The sequence below is a fragment of the Lacerta agilis genome, chromosome 3, assembly GCF_009819535.1.
Source record: "Lacerta agilis isolate rLacAgi1 chromosome 3, rLacAgi1.pri, whole genome shotgun sequence".
Classification (NCBI taxonomy): Eukaryota; Metazoa; Chordata; class Lepidosauria; order Squamata; family Lacertidae; genus Lacerta; species Lacerta agilis.
The window spans coordinates 98,083,152-98,103,182 of NC_046314.1; the positions used below are offsets into that span (position 1 = coordinate 98,083,152).

Sequence of the window (20,031 nt, forward strand, 5' to 3'; positions counted from 1 at the left end):
ACATTCTGAACATTAATCTTAACAGCAGGTTGATGCCCTGATCCTCAGTTTCACCTTTGCTGCAGCGTATTAAGGTCAGTGTGAGATTGTGAGATTTCCCCCCCCCCTCCAGTTGAGACACAATTTTCTGTATTTTGCCAGCATAATATGATACAAGTTGCATTTCTACTTAGACTATTGGAAGGTTTGGGCTGTTGGACTATAGTTTTTAACCATTACAAATTCTTTATGGATTTTTTGTTTGCTTGTTTGAATTGAAGTGTTCAGCAAATCTATATGATCTTAAACAGGAGATTGCAAAGGCAATTTCTATTTTTGTATGACTTTTGTAAATTGCTATTTTGAACCTTTTAAACATTACCACAAACTAATGCAGTTGTTCATTTTTAAATTAAAGATGTTATACAAAAGAATCCCCCCCACCCGAAATAATTTGCTCAAACACAATGTGGAGGGGTGGGGGTGGGGACAGAAATAACTGCACCAGTCAGCTGTTCGGACAGAACTGGGTTTGAGGTGGAAAAACTAAATCCAGCACGCACCTCCTGAATACCTAAGAGGCAATATATGACTGTTGCTTTTCTTTAAGAGGGTGCAGTTCATGCAGCCTTGGCAGTTGAGTTTGCAAGAGATACAGCTGGATTAGCTGCTTTTGTTTATCATAATATTAGCACCGAAGAACTAAAAGTAAATAATGGGGAATGGTTTAGATTGCATAGTTCACGCTGTACTTTCACTCACTGCAAGAGTGAAATATCATATAGACCATTTAGTGTCACTTCTATTTCCTGGCAATAATTTTATCTCTTATTTTAAAACTGATAATTGCTAGAATTATGACTGCTGGGACAAAGGCATATAATAGTAAAAAGTTTGATGTGAATCGGGATGCAGCACCGGGAAACGTCATTTCAATGAACTGAACCCCTTGGGAGATTGGACAGGGAGCCCCAGCCGCAGTGGAAATGTTGAAGTGACCTACCAAAAGAAAGGTTTTCAGATTACAGTGCTGGTTTGAAGATTGTAAAAGGAGATGTTTACATTCTCAGAAAGTTTGACCACTTGGTTAGGGGCCAGTGGCTACAGCTATGGCAAGATTTAAGTCCATCACACCCGTGAAGCAGAGACCGTGAAGCGCTTCTTCAGGGTCTCTGCTGAGATGTCCATCTGGAAGCTCTAGACTTCCAGGAAGCACACCTGTCCTTTCAGGATCAGCTGGTTCTCAATAATAACTTGGCTATAGCTCATGGTTAGTGTGGAGAAAGTTTAACCAGGAATCCCTGTTGGAACAGCACACTAGGCCAAAGTTTGGGCAGTGCAGCAGTAAAAAGGATCAGAGAGGAACCCAGTGGCTGTGAGTGAGCTCCTCTCCAGGAGGTTGCACATTCACACAGGCTTACTAAACCATAGTTTGGCTTACTGTGCTGCCAAATCAGGCCATTGTCTTAGTTTCTCCCATGTTTGCTTTTCCTGCATATTATATATCACATGTTCTGAATGGAGTTACTTTCTTTAGCCCAAAAATAAAGCACAGTTGCAGTAGCCAACAGGCTTCTGCCCTCTGTTTCTGACTCCTGCCTGAGAACAAACTAGATTTTGGGTTGCTGATGTGTCCAAGCCTTTTGCAGCGCTTTGAGAACAATTTGAGTTCCCAGGACTTGTGCCTGGTGTTGACTAGTTGAAAATGTGGTGTGTTTGCAGATGTGCACCTGGCTTCTTCACTATACAGCTTTCTGCAAATGCAACACACCTCTCCCCTGGCCTTTGACACCTGATATATGTGTTTTTGGGACTCACACTATTCCTGTGACTCTGATCTGTTTTAATTCTGAATTTTAAATTGTTGTTTCCCACCCTGGCAGGTAATAAATTTAATCTTCATCTTCATCTGCCTTGCTGGATCAAGGTAAATAGATTTTCTGGTTTCTGCTCTGTTACTGAAGACCAGATGACCTCAGTGGCGAAGGTTGACTTTTCCCACCTCTGGCTTGTTCACTAGCTATGGCTGTTCATTGTCAGCCACTGTGAGAACCCGTATCCTGTACTAATTGAGCATTTGGACAGATCCAGCTGAGCTTGTTTTATGGGACAGATGTATGCATTACTTTGGATAACTTCCACTGCATGTTATTGGTCTATTGTGGGTCACTGGATTTTTTTTTATAGTTGCAATTCAGCCTGAGGTAATTTCTGATGAAGGGCAGGATACAAATCTTATGAATAAAACATATAAATAAAATTAGAGGTGTTATGTTTTCTTTTTAGTACTTACCACATGTAAATTTTAATTCAGAAAACTCGTTCACAACAAGAATCTCACTGGCGTACTTGTGGAATGTAAAATAGCTTAGAATGTTAATCGGAGTCGGCATTTCCTCCAAATTCCTTCAGAAACAAAACAAAAGTCACGTCCAAATTATGTAATCCTGTTTCCCATCTCACGGCACAGCATATGTTAAACATTTATAAGCCTCACGTATCTCAACAACGGAGGCAGAAACCATGGTGGATTACATGGACCTTTATATGAAGCTTATACATAAAAGGGGCGTGGGGGTGTTAGGGGAGGGGCAGTACTTCTGGTGGGTGACATCATCATGTTCCTTCTGGGGTAGTTTGTCCACCTTTGGTCCCCGCCCTGCACTCCGCTCTCGCCTGTAGTTTCTAGAAGCTGTCAGAATGCAACAGCAGCCACACCTTGGGAATGGCTTCAACTGACCAGCTAAACCAGGTGAGAGTAGCCATTGGGTCTCAAGCCCTTGGTGAGTTAGGGAGTTCCCCGCCTGTGAAGACAGGCTCTGGCAGATTGAGTCAACAAGACCAATAGTGGGGCCAGTGGTCAAGAATGCAATTTCTGCACATGGTGTGGAGGGAAGTGAGAGGCAGATGGAGCTTGTCAACCTGGGAAGGTAACCTGGGAAAATCTGAACCAAAACCTCTGCTGCCTTGCAGGGCATCTTTAGGAGAAGAAACGGCTAAGGAGTAAACCCTACACAAATCTGGAGTGGAGTCCTAAGACAGTTGAATGGCATCCTGTCCGCTTCCTACTGGCAACTCGTATAGCCAAGCTGGTGCCAAATGTATTGCTCTGATTTCCTTTGGACCGTATCAGTGAGGTCCAGAGGGGGGTCTTGTTGTCTGGGCAGCCCAGGACACATTGTCCAGGCTTGTGCCCCAGAGAGATCATTTTGGAGCTGCCAGTGCAGCAGTTTGACTGCACTCCTAGAGGCTAACTTAATTGTCTCTCAAGACAGGTGGATGCCAACTACACAGGTTATCTTGTTGAGCCAAATGCTCTCATTTCCCAGTAACATTTTAATCATCATAAAGGCAGATCACTGTTTCAACAATATAGTGTAACGGTATCTTTATATTTGCAAAGAACTCTTTCCCTTACCTTACAAGTCCAGTTCCAGCTAGGGCACCTGCCATGTTAAGCAGCATCGCTACTCCACTGACCACATTGGGATTTTGAATGATGCCAAAAACAGTAAGTGTAATCAGTTCACCTACTATATGAGGTACTACGAGGGCAGCAAAGAAATATCCAAAGCTAGAAGCCACTGGGTAAAATCCCATAGACCTGCAAAGAAAAATGGGTGTTTTAAAAAAGAAGAAGCAGCAATATGTTTAATATTCCACCTTTCCACTCAGAAATAGATAAATTAGCCATGACTGAGCAGAAGAGAAATGGTGGCTCTGGGAAGGTCAAGTTTGGCATGAGACTCTTAATCTCAGGGTTGTGAGTTAAAGCCCCACATTGGGCAAAAAGATTCATGCATTGCTGGGGGTTGGATTAGATGACTGACCCTCATGGTCCCTTCCAACTCTACGATTCTATCATTCTTCACAAGCCACAGCTGTGGGGAAAAGAACATCAAGTGGCAGCTTGGGTAGAAGCTTTCTCCTTGATGTACCACATTTTCACATGTGGGGAGGAGGCCTTTCCAAGTTTCCATATGGCTATACATTTAAAATAGCAATCCCTCCACCTGTCCATCCAAATTTGTACCCTCCAAAAAGGAGTGCCATTTTGCTGAATATGTACAGATTGGCTCATTCTTCCCAGCAATGGGCTGAGAGTTGAGCAGCTAAAAGCCATATATTCTCCCGCCCGACCCTAAGTGAGGTAGAATCAAACCCACAAAGCCCTAGGGGGGAAAGGATGAAATGTTTGTCTGACTCACTGTAGCTCCATTTAAATTAATGGCCATGTCTAACTTAGGGCCATTTGTTTCAGTGAGTCTACTCTGTACAGGACTTAGTTGTTGCAACCCTTTGGCAAGTTTAGTCTGGGAAAACAGCAATTTAGAGATGATACAATCTCCATCTTCAAATATCTGAAGGTCTGCCATAGACCAATGGGTTCAAAGCAAATGGTAGATGGTAGGAGCCACACAGGGTTCGGAAACTGACAGCCTGAGGGGTCCTGAACAAGTTATAAGGGTTTTTTTTTGCTAGAGGCCAAATGGGCATCTATCAGGGATGCTGAAGTAATGTGTTTCCTGCAGGAGTTGAGGTCCTTTCCATCTCCATGATCGTTACTCTTGCCTTCTAGATAATCTGAGAAACCAGAGGCATAGAGAATGAATCCTCTATTCAACAAGTAACTTATGTGCAGAAAGATTCACCCGGCGTACCAATTGCCATTGCACTTACCAATAGATAAGAGTACTAAATAGTGCCATGCTGATGATGCTAAAAGGCAGGAAATGCAGTATGTAGGCTAGCAACATTTGCCACTTCTGATATAAACCACCTTGGCTTTCTTGGTCTCCGACAGCCCGCAGTGCAGGAACTGAAAGGGAAACAAACAACTCTATACTGGAGAATAATAAATACATAAGGTATTTCTACACATTGTAGGAGAATTTACACTCGGGATGTCCCCAGTGCCAGTGCTTGGGGTCTGCACGGAGGGGGTGTGTGGTTTTAATAAACCAATTTAAAGATCAAATCAATATTATTTTGATCTGTTGTGGCAGAGCCCCTAAAAGGCGTGGGGCCCATAAGATGGTGCTTACTCTGCCTATTTGGTAATCTGGCACTGGAAGGAATAATAATAATTATTATTATAATTTATTTATACATACATACATACCCTGCCCATCTGGCTGGGTTTCCCCAGTCACTCTGGGCGGCTCCCAACAGAATATTAAAAACACGATAAAACATCAGACATTAAAAACTTCCCTAAACAGGGCTGCCTTCAGATGTCTTCTAAAAGTCAGATACTGTAGCCCCACATGGAGTGCATTGCAGTAGTCCAAGCAGGAGATAAACAGAGCATGCACCACTCTGGCGAGACAAGTCTACAGGCAGGTAGGTATCTCAGCCTGCATACCAGATGGAGCTGGTAGACAGCTGCCCTAGACACTGGAAGGGTGAAAAAATTCACATACCTTTGTGTTGCTGCGTGAAAAGGACAGGAAGCTTCTCATAAGTTTGATCTCACCGTCTTAGCATCAAGGCGTCACCACAGACACATAGTCAGTCTCCAGTGGTCTACCTTCTCTGCCTTGTCATTTCTCCTATTGCTCAACTCCCAGCTCTTGTCTAAGCTCACAACCTTACACAGATATCTGAAGAGAGATTTCTGTGGTTTTTGTCCCCCACCCCTTCTGGTGGGGAGGGTAGTTTCACCAACCTCTAGGTACAACTTTGACTAGACTATGTGTAAAATATGTGAATGCATGTGTTTAACATGTGAGTCCCCCCCCCTTAAAAATAACAGCCTTGTTGCGGAGGGGGGAGGAATTTAGCCTGGGAGGGATTTAACCATTTCCCCACCACACACAGTGGTTTAGGGGCAAAAAGCAGCTCTCGCCCAAGCTCTCTTTGGTGCCAAGAAATAGTAGCTGGGGGGGGGCAATTTTCTTTGGGACCATAGTGGAGGGAAAAGGTTCATACCTGCCCCGTGTGATACTGATAATCTCTCCCATTACCTTGCAGCATTAAATACATCCATTCATGTCTCCTTCTTTGGAGGTCTTTAAGCGGAGGCTTGACAGCCACCTGTCAGGAATGCTTTGATGGTGTTTCCTGCTTGGCAGGGGGTTGGACTGGATGGCCCTTGTGGTCTCTTCCAACTCTATGATTCTATGATTCTATGTACCATGTCATCTAGTTGATTCACACATTTATCAGATTTGGCTCTAATACTGATTTATCTCAGAGAGCTATTCTGCAACTTCCTGAGATAATGTGTGTGGGGGAATGTAAGAAAGTGAAATGCTTTTGGGATATGATTTATAATGAAATTAAGAAAATGTTGAAATATACATTTGTATTTCAAATGTTGAAATATACATTTGTAAAAAAAACCAAACCCCCCCCCCCCGAAGCTTTCCTATTGGGAATTACATTAAAAAACAAGATGTTAAACTTTTCCAGTATGCCGTAACTGCGGCGAGAATCTTAATTGCACAAAAATGGAAACAAGGAAAAAAAACACTGACAAAGGAAGAGTGGACAGTGAAATTAACGGAGTATGCGGTATTGGACAAGGTGACAGGAAGGATCTGAGACCAGCGGGACCAGAAGTTCATCAAAGACTGGACTAAATTTGCAGATTATTTGAAAGACAATTACACTCAATTGAATACGTTGGTAGGATTGCAAGAAGCTTTGTAAGTTAAAATCCAAAAGTCATTGTAATATGGAATTTCAGTGATAAATTTAAGAGTTATGATCTTTAGCAGTGATAAAGTTGTGAAGTATAGAAATTAGTAATGAATGTTAGGAAATCATAAGGAGGGTTTGATGGAAGTCACGGCCCTAAAAAGCCAAAACGTACAAGATAAGAACAGAAAATGTAATGGAAATTATTATTGTATTATTATAAAATGAATAAAAAATGATATGGCAAAAAAGAGATAATGTGTGTGAATTTGACAATTCTAAAGCACGACATAGGTGTGATGATGATTAATATTATTTATTTCCAAAGGGTTATTGATGCAGTCCAGCCTCATGTTGCAGTGGCATAGCGTCTGTGCTCCAACTTGCATGCAAAGGTTTCCAAACTAAACCCATAATGTAGTCAATGTACTGTTTTAGAACACCCTTTCTCCCTACAACCATTACTGATGCAATAGAGAAACTTACATAATGACAGAGCATTGAGTATTCCTGAGTGTGGTGGAGCGCTTACACACTGGTAAAGGAGTCCTACGCGATCTTGAACTGCTCCTTTAAGAACATCACTGGACAGTCTCAGAAGGAAGAATACAAGAAAGAGGCTGAAGAACAGGTTTTGGAAGAGCCGCATCAGGATTCCAATCTTATCTCTGGATAAATTCCTTGTTGTCCTCCTGAAAGTGAAGAATAATTACTGCAATTGCAGGCCAAGATCATTCTTGCTGTGAAGGACACCAGAAATAGGACGCCTTACATTCATTGCTCCTGAGCTGTGCTCTCTTACCTGAGCAGAATCCATAGTTTGAAGAACACGTTGGGGGGCTTTTTGCATTTAAAGGGTATTGGTGGCAGCTCTTTCACCTTGCATTTTGTTTCTTCAATCGCCTCCAGAGTTCTGCGAAAGATTTCCGAACTTTTATAGGTGGAACAGATGGTTTGAACTCTGCTGTAAGTCTCCAGTTCGCGCTCTTTGCTTCGACAGTCTACTGATGTGAGATCCACTGCAAAATTTACCCGACAATATTGAATTAGTCCCTACCCTCCAAAGTGTCCCAATTTCCCAGGGAGTGTCCCAGAATTACAAACGTGATCCCAGAATGTCCGTATTTCCCCCACCAGCACTGAGCTCGGGGAGGAAGATGAGCTGGCGCTTGTGTTGTGTGGCGGTAGCAGCAGTGATGGCTATTATTATTATAATTATTGCAGTAGTAGTTCCTGTTATTAAATATTCGTTCAAGAACAATAATATCAGCAATCACGTCAGAAGACAAACAAACAACAGGCAAGTTTTAAAGGCGCCTTGCTTTCACACCTCTGAGCCAGATTTAATATACACCTTATATTCATCCATATGATAGGTCTGTCATACATCTGGAATTTTCCGGACATAGCCGGTATTCAGCCCTTGTAAACAATTATGGCAGCCCATGTCAGGATTTTTTTTTTAAAAGATTTTGCAAGAACTCCCCCCCCCCAAGAGAAAATGCTCAATTTTTGTGCCCAGATTTTCACTTTTTAAAATATGGCAACTCTATCATATGAGGTTGACCTGCTTCATGCTTTTGGACATAATCCTATGCAAACAAAGCATTCTAGTAACACAGCAGAATAAAAACAAATTGCATGCTTTTTCCCAACCCCTAATTTATCTTGTTCACTATTGATCTTTGAATTGAAAACAATAACTAATAGCATCCTGCTATTTGAATGCCTGTGATCATGCATAAAGTTAGTTTCCAACTAATGGGACTTCAGGGAGGTAAGTTGCATTGAACTCCATACTTGCATAGAATTATTATTTTTTGCTTGGGAACTGGAAGGATTTGTGTTTGTGAACCTAGTTGAGAAGCTCTTACCGTAAAAATCAAAAGGGCTGGAATGTTCAGGGCATGTGTAGCCACAGTTGGTAAAAAAAGTGATCATTTCTGATGAATCTCCACAGAAAATCAGTTCTCCAGAACTCATGATGCAGATTTTATCAAATACCTTTGGGGGAACAAACAAGCATGAATGTGCAAGTGTTGCTAAGATAAGAATATAAAAAATAGAGAATACCTAATGACAAAGGAAGTGTACAGTTTTAATATTTATGTGATGAGGAAAAGTTCTACACATCTGTGTGGTGCATTCCTTGAGTCAATGAAGTCCCTCTATAGCCTCATATTATTGGCATCTGCCTGTCACAGGACATTGGAAGAGTGTACATTCAGGGGTGAAGTCAAAATGTTGGAGAGTTGCAGAACCTTATAGCAGAACTACCGTTCTGATAACAAAACAGTATAGCAGAACTACCGCACCAATAACAGAAATGTAAGATAGCATTTTTGAATAAGCTTTAAGGATGCCTCCTTAATCTGGGATTATATTGATTTGAAAGGAGGTTTCTCCCAAAGAAATCCATTGTTCACCATCTGTTTTTCCCAACCGATGTAAATGCAATCTGTTGAAGGTTTAGCAATAACTTTTAAATGCTTGAGACCAAACCTGCTGTTGTTCCTTTACAAAGCATATCCATGATTAAAACGTGGTTTAATACAAGTATTCTTTACCTGAAAAAGTTCTGATCGTGGCTGGTGTATTGTAATAATCACTATCCTGCCTTTATGAGCAAGCTTTGATAGTAGCAACACAATCTGATTGGCCGTCATGCAGTCCAGACCTGTGGTGGGTTCATCTAGCAAGATGACCTCTGAAAACAACAGGAATAGCTCTTGAAACCTCACGTAATGGTGTGTTACTGCAGCGACATTCAGCAGTGTGGTTACCAGTTCTGTGTTAGTCTGATAATGCTCCTGGCTAGATTACCGCAATACTTTATTATGTGCAGCTGCCTTTGAAAACAGCCCAGAGGGCAACAAACGTTTTCAGCAGGGGGCCAGTCCACTGTCCCTCAGACCTTGTGGGGGGCCGGACTATATTTTTTTGTGAGGGATGAGCGAATTCTTATGCCCCACAAATAACCCAGAAATGCATTTTAAATAAATGGACACATTCTACTAATGTAAAAACGCGCTGATTCCTGGACCATCCGTGGGCCGGATTTAGAAGGCGATTGGGCCGGATCTGGTCCCCAGGCCTTAGTTTGCCTACCCATGGCCCAGACACTTAAGTTGGTTTTAAAAAAAAAGCTGCTAGAGATCTAACTGGGACTGGCCATTATGGACAGCCTATTATTCCAACACTTTTTCATCTGAATCCATTTCTGGGCCCACTTTGCTTTTTTTTTTTTAAAATAAAAAAAAGAGGAAATGCATCATCAAAAAAAGGACACATATAGACATAACATTTAATAGAATCATAGAGTTGGAAGGGACCCATTCAGAATATTCATATGATCATTAATTAGCAGTACAATGTGGGGATTAGCCATGTTATAGCATGGGGAGCTTGCTATACTAAACACTACTTGGTAAAAAGATCTCTGGTAGCTGATCTAAGACCCAACCTGAGACTCTGAAGGGCTATTGACAGGATCACCAACAGTGGCAGACTTTGGGCTTTAAATTTTCAGTGGTACCCCTTGTGATGCCTAAATTTGATGCCCCCCACCTCTTGTTTGTAATTTATGGCACCCTGTCAGCTCACTGCCCAGCACCGGTCAGGCTCCCCTAAATTCAACTCTGTCACTGAGCCATAAAACAGTTTCTTATATCCACTACGGCAGGCTTCCCATGCTATTTAGAGGGATTGGGTTGTTGTAACAAATTCATCTAACCTGGGGATTTCTAAATCACAAATCCCATCAGCGTCCGAACTGACATCAGCTGGTACAAAATACCTGCCAAGCAGAAGAGGACACGTTGCGCTCTTTGTTAACTACCTTTGTTAGATTGCGCCCCTGTGACAGATGAAAAGTTCTATTGGAAAAAAAGGTTGGGGAGACATGGGTGGTAGATGGATGTACCAAGTGACAGTTAATCGAAAAGGACAGAGTGTTTGTTTTGTTCTCAAACACTAGGCGCCATACTCACTGGGATCTTGTAATAGCTGTGCTGCGATTGAAACACGGCGCCGTTCGCCATCAGAAATTCCCCGAAATGTGCGGCTTCCAATTACACTGCATGCAACATGACTGAGACTCAGCTCAGCCATAACAGCATCAACCTGCAAAATACAGAGACAATTCAGGAAGAACCTGGGGTCTTAGATTGTCCACCCAGCAGCTCAAGCATCCTTTGAGCACTACATTTTTATTTTATTTTTTTAAGCTGTACAAAATGCCAGTCCTAATTCAGAATGATCACAAAATAAGCTGCCCGGATAGTCTTCGAAATAGAAATATACCATCGTACAACTCCATGTAGCTAATTCACTAAGCTATTATTTGAATTCACATTCAGATAGTCCTGATTTCACGGACATAGTTTTAAAGGAAGTTATGAGCCAAGAAGGCCCAGTTTGAATCTCTCCAGCAATTCACTAGGTGGCCCAGGTAGGTCATGTTTTCTCTGCTTTAGCCCCACCATTGTAAACAGGGGGCTATAACAATACTGACTTATCTTTCAGAGGTACTAAAAAGATTATCAAGAGAATGTCTGTTAAGTGCTTTAAAAATCTGCAGCTAAGCCATTCTGCTTTAAGCAATCTCAAGCACCATGCAAATGCTAAGCATTATTATAATCATCCTTCACAACCAGAATATGCAGAATCCTTTCACCCAGACTAGGACCAGCATGGATATTTTTTTTGGCAAGGTTGCTGTTGGGGGGATCATTCCCAGAAAGTCTTCCAATGCCTCTGATTCAATGCTTTTCATTGTGCTACTTGACTTGATTTAGTCAGGATCTGTACTGTAGTTTACTGACAGAGTGCATTCTCCGCAGGTAGAATAGTCAGTATTTTTGCAGAAAGGCAGGGATGCGAAACCTCTGGTCCTTCAGATGTTGTTGGATAACCTTTGTTGCTTTCTCTGGGCGTGGCTCTTACAGTTTCTTACTTTCTGCTTGTAGCCTTTCAGCCAGAAAACCTCTGCCAGTTCATGCAACATACTCCTCATTCTCCACTTCTGACACCATGTAACATTTCTGGGTCCAACAACAGGCCCTCCTTCACATTGCTCTTGGTCTCGTGTTACTGTATTTTTGGGTCCTCCTTCACTTGGGGCTGGATGGCCATCTTTCGGGAGTGTCATGGTTGCAGATCCAGAATCACAGATCCTGCACTGATCTGGAAGTTGAATTAGTTTACCTCCAAAGGACCTCTATATCTCTAAAACACTATGATATCTTGTGAACTGTAGTTTTTGGTTTTGTTTTTTTTTAAGCGGGGGAGCAGTTCCAGTACGCTTTTTGATGGAAAGGATTGAAACAGCCTAACCATAGATGCCAACTCCCTTCAGGCCCCCCCAAATAAAATATTTGAGGGAGCAGCCTCCCAGTTGATGGGTATTGCCACTCAAATGGGGTGTGTGTGTGTGCTGTGTCATGTGATCAGTTATGTGGGGCATTATCGTTTCTTTTGTTCAAGTTGGCACCCCTGAGCCTAACTGTGAGAGGATCACAGTCTTGTCTTCAGTCTGCTAACTTTTCATAACATTATACTGCGGTACAGACCTTCTTTTTTATAAAGTTGCTGGAGTGCTCCTGGAGTGCTAGCAAGGCAGTATAAGTCAAACACTCTTCTATGGTGAGGTAGCTTAACAAGGTATCATTCTGAAAGAGAAGGGAAAATGCAGTCAATTTAGCTATGTGGCGATGACAGCTGAAAGGCATTGGGGCCATAGCTCAGTGGGAGAGTTCCTGTGTTGCTGGCAGAACAATCCCAGATAAGACTGGGAAAAGACCGAGACGCCTATAGAAATGCAATTAAAACAAACCAACCTGGAGAACATAGGAAAAGCAGTCCTGAAACTGCTTTGGCTTCAGCTCCTGTCCATTGACATAAACTTGCCCAGAAAAGTTTGTCTTATGGCTCAGCCTTCCAGCAATGGCATCCAACAGAGTTGTTTTCCCCGATCCTAATGCAAATTGGAAAATTCAGTGTAAGTATTGTTATGAATGGGGGGGGCAGACTAGCCCATAATTCCTGAATCTAGTAAAAGTTTGAATTAATCAAGGTTTGATTAAACCAGGGGTAGGCAACCTAAGGCCCGTGGGCCGCCCAATCGCCTTCTCAATCCGGCCCGCGGATGTTCTGGGAATCAGCGTGTTTTTACATGAGTAGAATGTGTGCTTTTATTTAAAATGCATCTCTGGGTTATTTGTGAGGCATAGGAATTTGTTCACCCCCCCCCCCCAAATATATATATATTCCATGTTAGGGCGCCAACAAATTGGCATGCTGAAGCGCAGCACTCAGAGTCAGGTAAGCCGAGGTCAAACAGTCCGGCTCAGAAGCCAGACAAAGTCAGGTATCAGCACTGGGGTCAAGAGAAGCCGAAGTCAGAAACAAGCCAGGAGTCAGGAACACTGGAACAGGACAAGCAAGAACAACTACGTGCTCAGCACAGTAGTTACAGGTGCTAGTGAAGGGAGCAGCCGGCTTCCTTAAGTAGCTGGCCCGTAATCACGTCTCTTACGAGCTGCAGCTGCCTCTAATTGTTCCCTGCGTCTCTCAGCTCTACGCTCTACAGCTGAGAAGGGAGGAGGGTTTCTCTCCTCACAAGGGCCTATTCTGGCTCGACTTCCTCCTCCTGTTCTGGTCTTTCCCCTTCTCCACCTGATTCTTCCTCTTCCAAAGAGTGCCCCCACCAATCTTCTCCAGGTATGAACTCCTCCATTTCCCCAGATTCTTCCGTGGGTGCAGCCTCGCCAGGGGGGGCTTGCCACCACTCCTCCTCGTCTGGCTCAACCCTGACAGTCTGGCCCACCACATGGTCTGAGGGATGGTGGACCGGCCCATGGCTGAAAAAGGTTGCTGGCCCCTGAATTAAACTTTGCCAAACATGGAATGCCCCTGGATTTAGTTATGCTAACGAGCCAAAGCCAGCTAGATCTGCCAAGCAAGCTGGCTTTGGCTCGTTAGCATAACTAAATCCAGGGGCATTCCATGTGGATGGACTATTAGCAGGAGACAAAGGCCTGTGATGGCCCATCAAGCAAACCATCAGAAGGCAAGGCTGCCAGGCAAGGGGGATTGAGCCTGGGTGCCAGTGGGCAGAGGCAAAAGGCCAAATTTAGGGTTCCAGCTTTGAATGATGTAGGTTGTGGGTAGGTTCTTGGGTTTGGTAAGCAGCATGAAGGAACAGGAAGGGCAGAACCCCATGTGAGCTGGGGATGGCAGGCTGGAAATAAGAGACACAGAAGATGACTTTCAGCCCCTGGGCATGAAGTTCCCCACCTCTGTTGGTAGAACAAGCATGGGCAGAAGAAGGTAGATCTGGGTCTAGTGGTAGATCTCAAGGTGATTTGCCATTGATGGACAAGCCTTTATGGCTCCCAATTATTTAACAGCAGCATCAACAAAACAACATCTCCTGCACTAGGTTATATGCCTGAAGCACAGAAACCAGATTTTTGCCCAGAAGGACTATGAGATCTGTTCAGTTCCAGTACAATGGTACCTCGAGTTACAAACGCTTCAGGTTACAAACACTTCAGGTTACAAACTCCGCTAACCTGGAAGTAGTACCTCGGGTTGAAAACTTTGCCCCAGGATGAGAATGGAAATTGCAAGGTGGTGGCAGCAGGAGGCCCCATTAGCGAAAGTGCACTTCAGGTTAAGAATGGTTTCGGGTTAAGAACAGACCTCCAGAACGAATTAAGTTCGTAACCCGAGGTACCACTGTACTTAAAACAAATAACTATGCTCATAATTCTTTAATTCTATATATTATGTCTTTAGCACTAGTTTCTGGTTGTAGGTTCTAGTAAGAAGCAAAGGAGTGTCTGTAAGCCTGAAGTCTTTCCACCCCCATTGTAGAAGAACAACCAGGCACTTGCATTGCCACAGCTAAATTTCTATTAACCTGACTTCTATTAAATATGGTATTAAGTGCAGTTGACTCAGGAATATACCAGATTTCCTGAAACAACTTGTGCCATTGGATATGGGCTAAGCACTCATCAAAAGACCAATTTATGCAGATCTTAAAGAGAATTTCCTCAAAATATAGTGCCAATGGTACTTAACGAGATTTTATAAATGTATTTTAGTAATGCCTGATCATTCAGGTTTTCTAGAGCAAAATCACTGCAAGAAGTGAGGTTCCAGGGAACCAGGCAGAGGGCTTTTTCGATAGTGGCGCCCGCGCTGTGGAACGCCCTCCCGTCAGATGTCAAGGAAATAAGCAACTATCTGACTTTTAGAAGACATCTGAAGGCAGCCCTGTTTTTTGTTGTTGTTCAGTCGTTCAGTCGTGTCCGACTCTTCGTGACCCCATGGACCAGAGCACGCCAGGAACGCCTGTTTAGGGAAGTTTTTAATGTTTGATGCTTTATCGTGTTTTTAATATCCTGTTGGGAGCCACCCAGAGTGGCTGGGGAAACCCAGCCAGATGGGTGGGGTATAAATGATAAATAAATACATAAATACATAAATAAATTAGTAGTAGTAGTAGTTGTTGTTGTTACAGATGAGTGCGTGGCTGGAGAACCCAGAGGGGGGAGGAGGACAGCTGTGCAAATCAATGGAAAGTTTCAGGAGATTATCAAGGGAAATATCTGAAAAAAAATAGCAATTTATATATCCTAAAACAGGCTTCCTCAAACTCATATATTACATGATCTAACTAAATTTATGGATTCCCCCTCTGTTAAGGTAGATAATTTGTAAACTTACAAGATGAATGGTCCCAGCCCCAAAAATGCAACTGTGCCACTGGTATGCGATACCCTGTATGTATTTGAAATTGACTCAGACGACACTGAGGATTAGCGATCTTAAAGGAGGTAGCATTCAAGGAGCTGGACACTGAGTTCAGTACCTTACACAAGTTGTCATCATATGAATGTGCCTAGTGAATTTTTATCGTGCCAATCCTCCAAGGAGCTCAGGACAGTATGCACTATACATTTCATAGAATCATAGAGTTGGAAGAGACCACAAGGGCCATCCAGTCCAACCCCCTGCCAAGCAGGAAACACCATCAAAGCATTCCTGACAGATGGCTGTCAAGCCTCCGCTTAAAGACCTCCAAAGGAGGAGACTCCACCACACTCCTTGGCAGCAAATTCCACTGTTGAACAGCTCTTACTGTCAGGAAGTTCTTCCTAATGTTTAGGTGGAATCTTCTTTCTTGTAGTTTGAATCCATTGCCCCGTGCCCGCTTCTCTGGAGCAGCAGAAAACAACCTTTCTCCCTCCTCTATATGACATCCTTAGATATATTTGAACATGGCTATCATATCATGTTCAAATGTTAAAGCCACTTTAAACAGTCACGGCTTCTCCCAAAGAATCCTGGGAACTCTAGTTTCTTAAAGGTGCTGAGAGTTGTTAGGAGACCCCTATTCCCCTCAGAGAGCTGCAGCTCCCAGAGTTTCCTGGGAAGAAGGATGGTTAAGTGTATTTTAAAGTGTTCGCTATAGTTAATGTAGAAATATTTGTGTTTAGTTAAAATGTAGATGTATATACTACTCACCAGAATTTCCCAAGATTCCCATGATCTGGCCACTTTCTGTATGAAATGACACATCTTTAAGAATCTGCCTGTTCCACTTCTTACGGTATGATCGAATATCCCACCAGGGTCCCACACGTTCCCTTTGAGGGAAAGGGAGAGAAACTCATGTGAAATGAGTTTGGAAAGAATTAAAATACAGTGTTTTGAAAACAATCAAAGGATATTGTTTTCATTCTAAAAATGAAATGTTATGTGGACAAAAACTTTCATAACCCTACGTGCTTTGTTCAGCAACGTGCATGAAAAATGCTATGCCAAGATTGAATAGGTGGAGTTGGAGGAGGTGAAAAAGAAATGCATTTAAATTTTCCTGTATATCACTTTGGGAGCTTTCGGCCAACAAGCAATATTATCATTATTCATTCAATCGCATGCTTTCAAAAGAGACATGTGTCGAAAAGGTGTCTGCAATGTTGAACCAAGAACTGTGCTGGAACATTCTGATCTACATGTTATACTGGGAGGTATAGTTTAGGTAAAGTTCATATTGGAATACACAGAAATCACATTTCTTAATCAGTCTTGCCATTTACTTACCTGACTGCATAAGAAACGTTCAGGATACTGAGACTGTCGTGCGATATCGAAGTCATGTGCCTGCCTTCATCCTGTGAGCCTGGGTTATTCTTTGCCATCTCCGTGATGCCGACCCTAATAACCGGGAGGATTTTCCTAATGATCTCTCAGTCACCGGTAAGCCAGTTAAAACAAATTAAAAAGCAACTTCCCTGTAAACGTTCATAACAAGCAGCTTCTAACTTTCTGTGACCCTGTTCTGTTGCTTCTCATTGTATAATAAGCATGTATGTTTCTGTAGCAGATGATAGGTCAACCATAATTATTATCTGATGAACCTTTACCCTTACTATAGCACAGTATTTCAGAAACAAGTGTGTTTTAGGCTATTCTGTGTTGCCTGTAAGGTGTGTTCCTGTGGTTCAGCACCTGGTTCATTTGGAGCCAGTAATTTGGCAGTCATGAAGGCACCCTGAACTACACCCCCACCTGACTTTTGAGAAACCGGTGCCAGGTCTTAGTAAGCACAGCATCCTTTTCTATGTGCTTCTTTCCAGTCCGCAGGGACCTCACCTGTTCTCCAGGAATTCTCAAGGATTAGAGGCTCTGAGATTGCACCCGCAATATCTTTTAGTACCCTTGGGTGCAGCTCATCAGGCCCTGGAGATTTGAATTCATTTAAAGGAGCTCTGCATTCCCTTACTACCTCTTTTCCTATCTTGGCCTGCAGCTCCCTCCTTGCATCATTTATTCTGTTATCACCAGGTTGGGCACTGCTTTCCTTTCAAGTAAAGACAGAGGCGAGAGAGGTGGGGAAACAGTGGGGTTTTTTTTTTTTTAAAAAAGGTGTGATCATAGGTATATCAGTGTATTCAAAATTGAATTGCCAAACTGTGTTATTAATGTTATTATGGCTTTTATTGTTTGTGTTTTTTGTGGTTGATGTTTGTACTGAAAAAATGATTAAATAAATTAAAGGCAAAGTTGGTGTTGAGCAGTTCCGCCTTTTTCTGTCACCCAATAGCATTTCTCCATCTTCTCCACTCAAGGAACCTAATACTTGCTTGTTTTTTTCACCTCTTGCTTCACACATAGCCAAATAAACATTTTTAGAAATGGTTTTTAACTTCTCTTGCAAGCCTGAGCTCATTCTCAGCTTCAGCCTGCCTGACCTTCTCCTTGAAACTGTTGGCTATGTGTCTATACTTTTCATTTGTGATTTCTCCTTTCTTCCATTTCTTATACATGCCACTCTTACATCTCATACCATCTGTTTCATACCAGTTTCTTTTGGTGCCTCCTATTTTTGTTTCTTGTTGGAATTGTCTGCATTTGTGCCTTCAATATTTCACATTTAAGAAACTCCCATCCATCTCTGACTGCCTTTGAATATTTCTGACCATGGCATCTCAACCAGTAGTTCCTTTAGCTTTTTGCAATCAGCCTTCTTAAAGTCCAGAATGCATGTCTGGCTACACTCAATTTTCCCTTGCCTTTGTATAAGTCAAGAGAATATACCATAATCATCTCCTCCCAAGGTTCTCTGTACTTTCACTATGTTGCCGAGTCCCTCCCTTTTGGTGAGGACCAGGTCCAAGAGTAATGACCCACTTGTTGCTTCTTCTACTTCCTGGGAAATGAATTTGTCAGCAAGGCAATGGAGGAATTTGTTGGGGCTTACGTTCTAGACAGAGTTTAAGTCCAACGCATATCAGGGTAGCTGAAATCTCCAATTACTACTATCTCTCTCCTTCTTGAATGTTTGGTAATCTGCTCTATGAGGGCATCATCCAAGTCCTCAGTCTGGCTTGGAAGTCTATAGCAGGAAGCAGGGGCGTCGCTGGGGAGGGGCGGTGGGGGCGGGACGCCCCCAGTGACAGGGTGAGCAGCGGCGGGTGGGGGTGTCAAGCGGCGGCCCCTCCCGCCACTCCCACGCGCCGCCGCTCCCTCCGTCACCCCCGGAGCAGCAGCACATGGATGGGGTGCTTCTGCCGCTTTTTTCGGCGGGGGGGGCGACCCGCGAGGGGGGTTGTCACCCCCTCCTCGCTGGTCACCCCCCCCGCGCCGAAAAAAACCGCGGGGGGGGGCGGGGAAAGCCTGGAAAGGAAGCAGAGCAGGCGCGTTTAAGCGCCGCTCTGCTTCTTTTTCCGCTTTCCGCCGCTTTTTTTCGGCGGTGGGGGGCGACCAGCGAGGTGGGGGTCACCCGTCACCCCCTCCTCGCTGGTCACCACCACCCCCTGCCGAAAAAACCGCGGGGGGGGCGGGGAAAGCCTGGAAAGGAAGCAGAGCAGGCGCGTTTAAGCGCCGCTCTGCTTCTTTTTCCGCTTTCCACCGCTTTTTTTCGGCGGGGGGGGCGACCAGCGAGGTGGGGGTCACCCTTGTCACCCCCTCCTCGCTGGTCACCACCACCCCCCCGCCGAAAAAACCGCGGGGGGGCGGGGAAAGCCTGGAAAGGAAGCAGAGCAGGCGCGTTTAAGCGCCGCTCTGCTTCTTTTTCCGCTTTCCACCGCTTTTTTTCGGCGGGGGGGCGACCAGCGAGGTGGGGGTCACCCTTGTCACCCCCTCCTCGCTGGTCACCACCACCCCCCCGCCGAAAAAAACCGCGGGGGGGGGGGCGGGGAAAGCCTGGAAAGGAAGCAGAGCAGGCGCGTTTAAGCGCCGCTCTGCTTCTTTTTCCGCTTTCCGCCGCTTTTTTCGGCGGGGGGGGGCCGACCAGCGAGGTGGGGGTCACCCGTCACTCCCTCCTCGCTGGTCACCACCCCCCCGCCGAAAAAACCGCGAGGGGGGGGCGGGGAAAGCCTGGAAAGGAAGCAGAGCAGGCGCGTTTAAGCGCCGCTCTGCTTCTTTTTCCGCTTTCCGCCGCTTTTTTTCAGCGGGGGGGGGCGACCAGCGAGGTGGGGGTCACCCGTCACTCCCTCCTCGCTGGTCACCACCCCCCCCGCCGAAAAAAAGCCTCGGAAAGGGGGAAATCCCCCCTTTCTGTATACACGTGCGTCGTGACGTCATGATGACGTCACGGCGCGCGCGTCGTGCCCCTCCCCCCAGGGGGTGCCTCTGCGCTGCCGCCGCCCCCAGCAGCGCAGAGGCTAGCGACGCCACTGGCAGGAAGGTCATTTCCCCTCTCCTACAATGTTTACCCATATACTCTCAATCTGCCTTCCATGCTCCAAGTCATGGATCGCTTCACAAATGTACGCATCCTTTACATATAATGCTACTCCTCCTCCCTTTCTGTTTGGTCTGTTCCTTTTGAACAGGTTATACCCCCTCAGTTTCTACATTACATTCATGAGTCTCATCCTACCAGGTTTTAGT

At 44.2% G+C, this 20,031-nt stretch overlaps 1 protein-coding gene across 1 annotated transcript; it reads right to left on the reverse strand.

Moving 5' to 3' along the window:
* Positions 1-547: 547 nt before the first annotated feature.
* On the reverse strand, positions 548-16,835 carry ABCG5 (ATP binding cassette subfamily G member 5). Its single transcript, XM_033145466.1, has 13 exons — positions 16,738-16,835; positions 16,159-16,280; positions 12,459-12,595; positions 12,192-12,290; positions 10,611-10,743; positions 9,189-9,328; positions 8,496-8,625; positions 7,424-7,640; positions 7,108-7,313; positions 4,660-4,798; positions 3,398-3,583; positions 2,273-2,385; positions 548-978 (listed from the first exon to the last, which is right to left on the reverse strand). Exons 1-13 carry the CDS (start codon positions 16,833-16,835, stop codon positions 782-784), a joined length of 1,917 nt encoding a protein of 638 aa, XP_033001357.1. The 3' UTR covers positions 548-781.
* Positions 16,836-20,031: the final 3,196 nt, after the last annotated feature.

What these genes read in the sequence shown, in the direction of transcription:
- ABCG5 (XM_033145466.1), bottom strand. Translation starts at nt 16,835, where the DNA reads ATGGCAAAGAATAACCCAGGCTCACAGGATGAAGGCAGGCACATGACT. An exon ending in CAGCCCTTTTGATTTTTACG is followed by an intron (nt 7,641 to 8,495) that starts GTAAGAGCTTCT and finishes TAAATTTTGCAG; the next exon opens with TGGATCTCACATCAGTAGAC. An exon ending in TGAATTAAAATTTACATGTG is followed by an intron (nt 979 to 2,272) that starts GTAAGTACTAAA and finishes TTCTTTTGGTAG; the next exon opens with GTCACTTCAACATTTCCACT.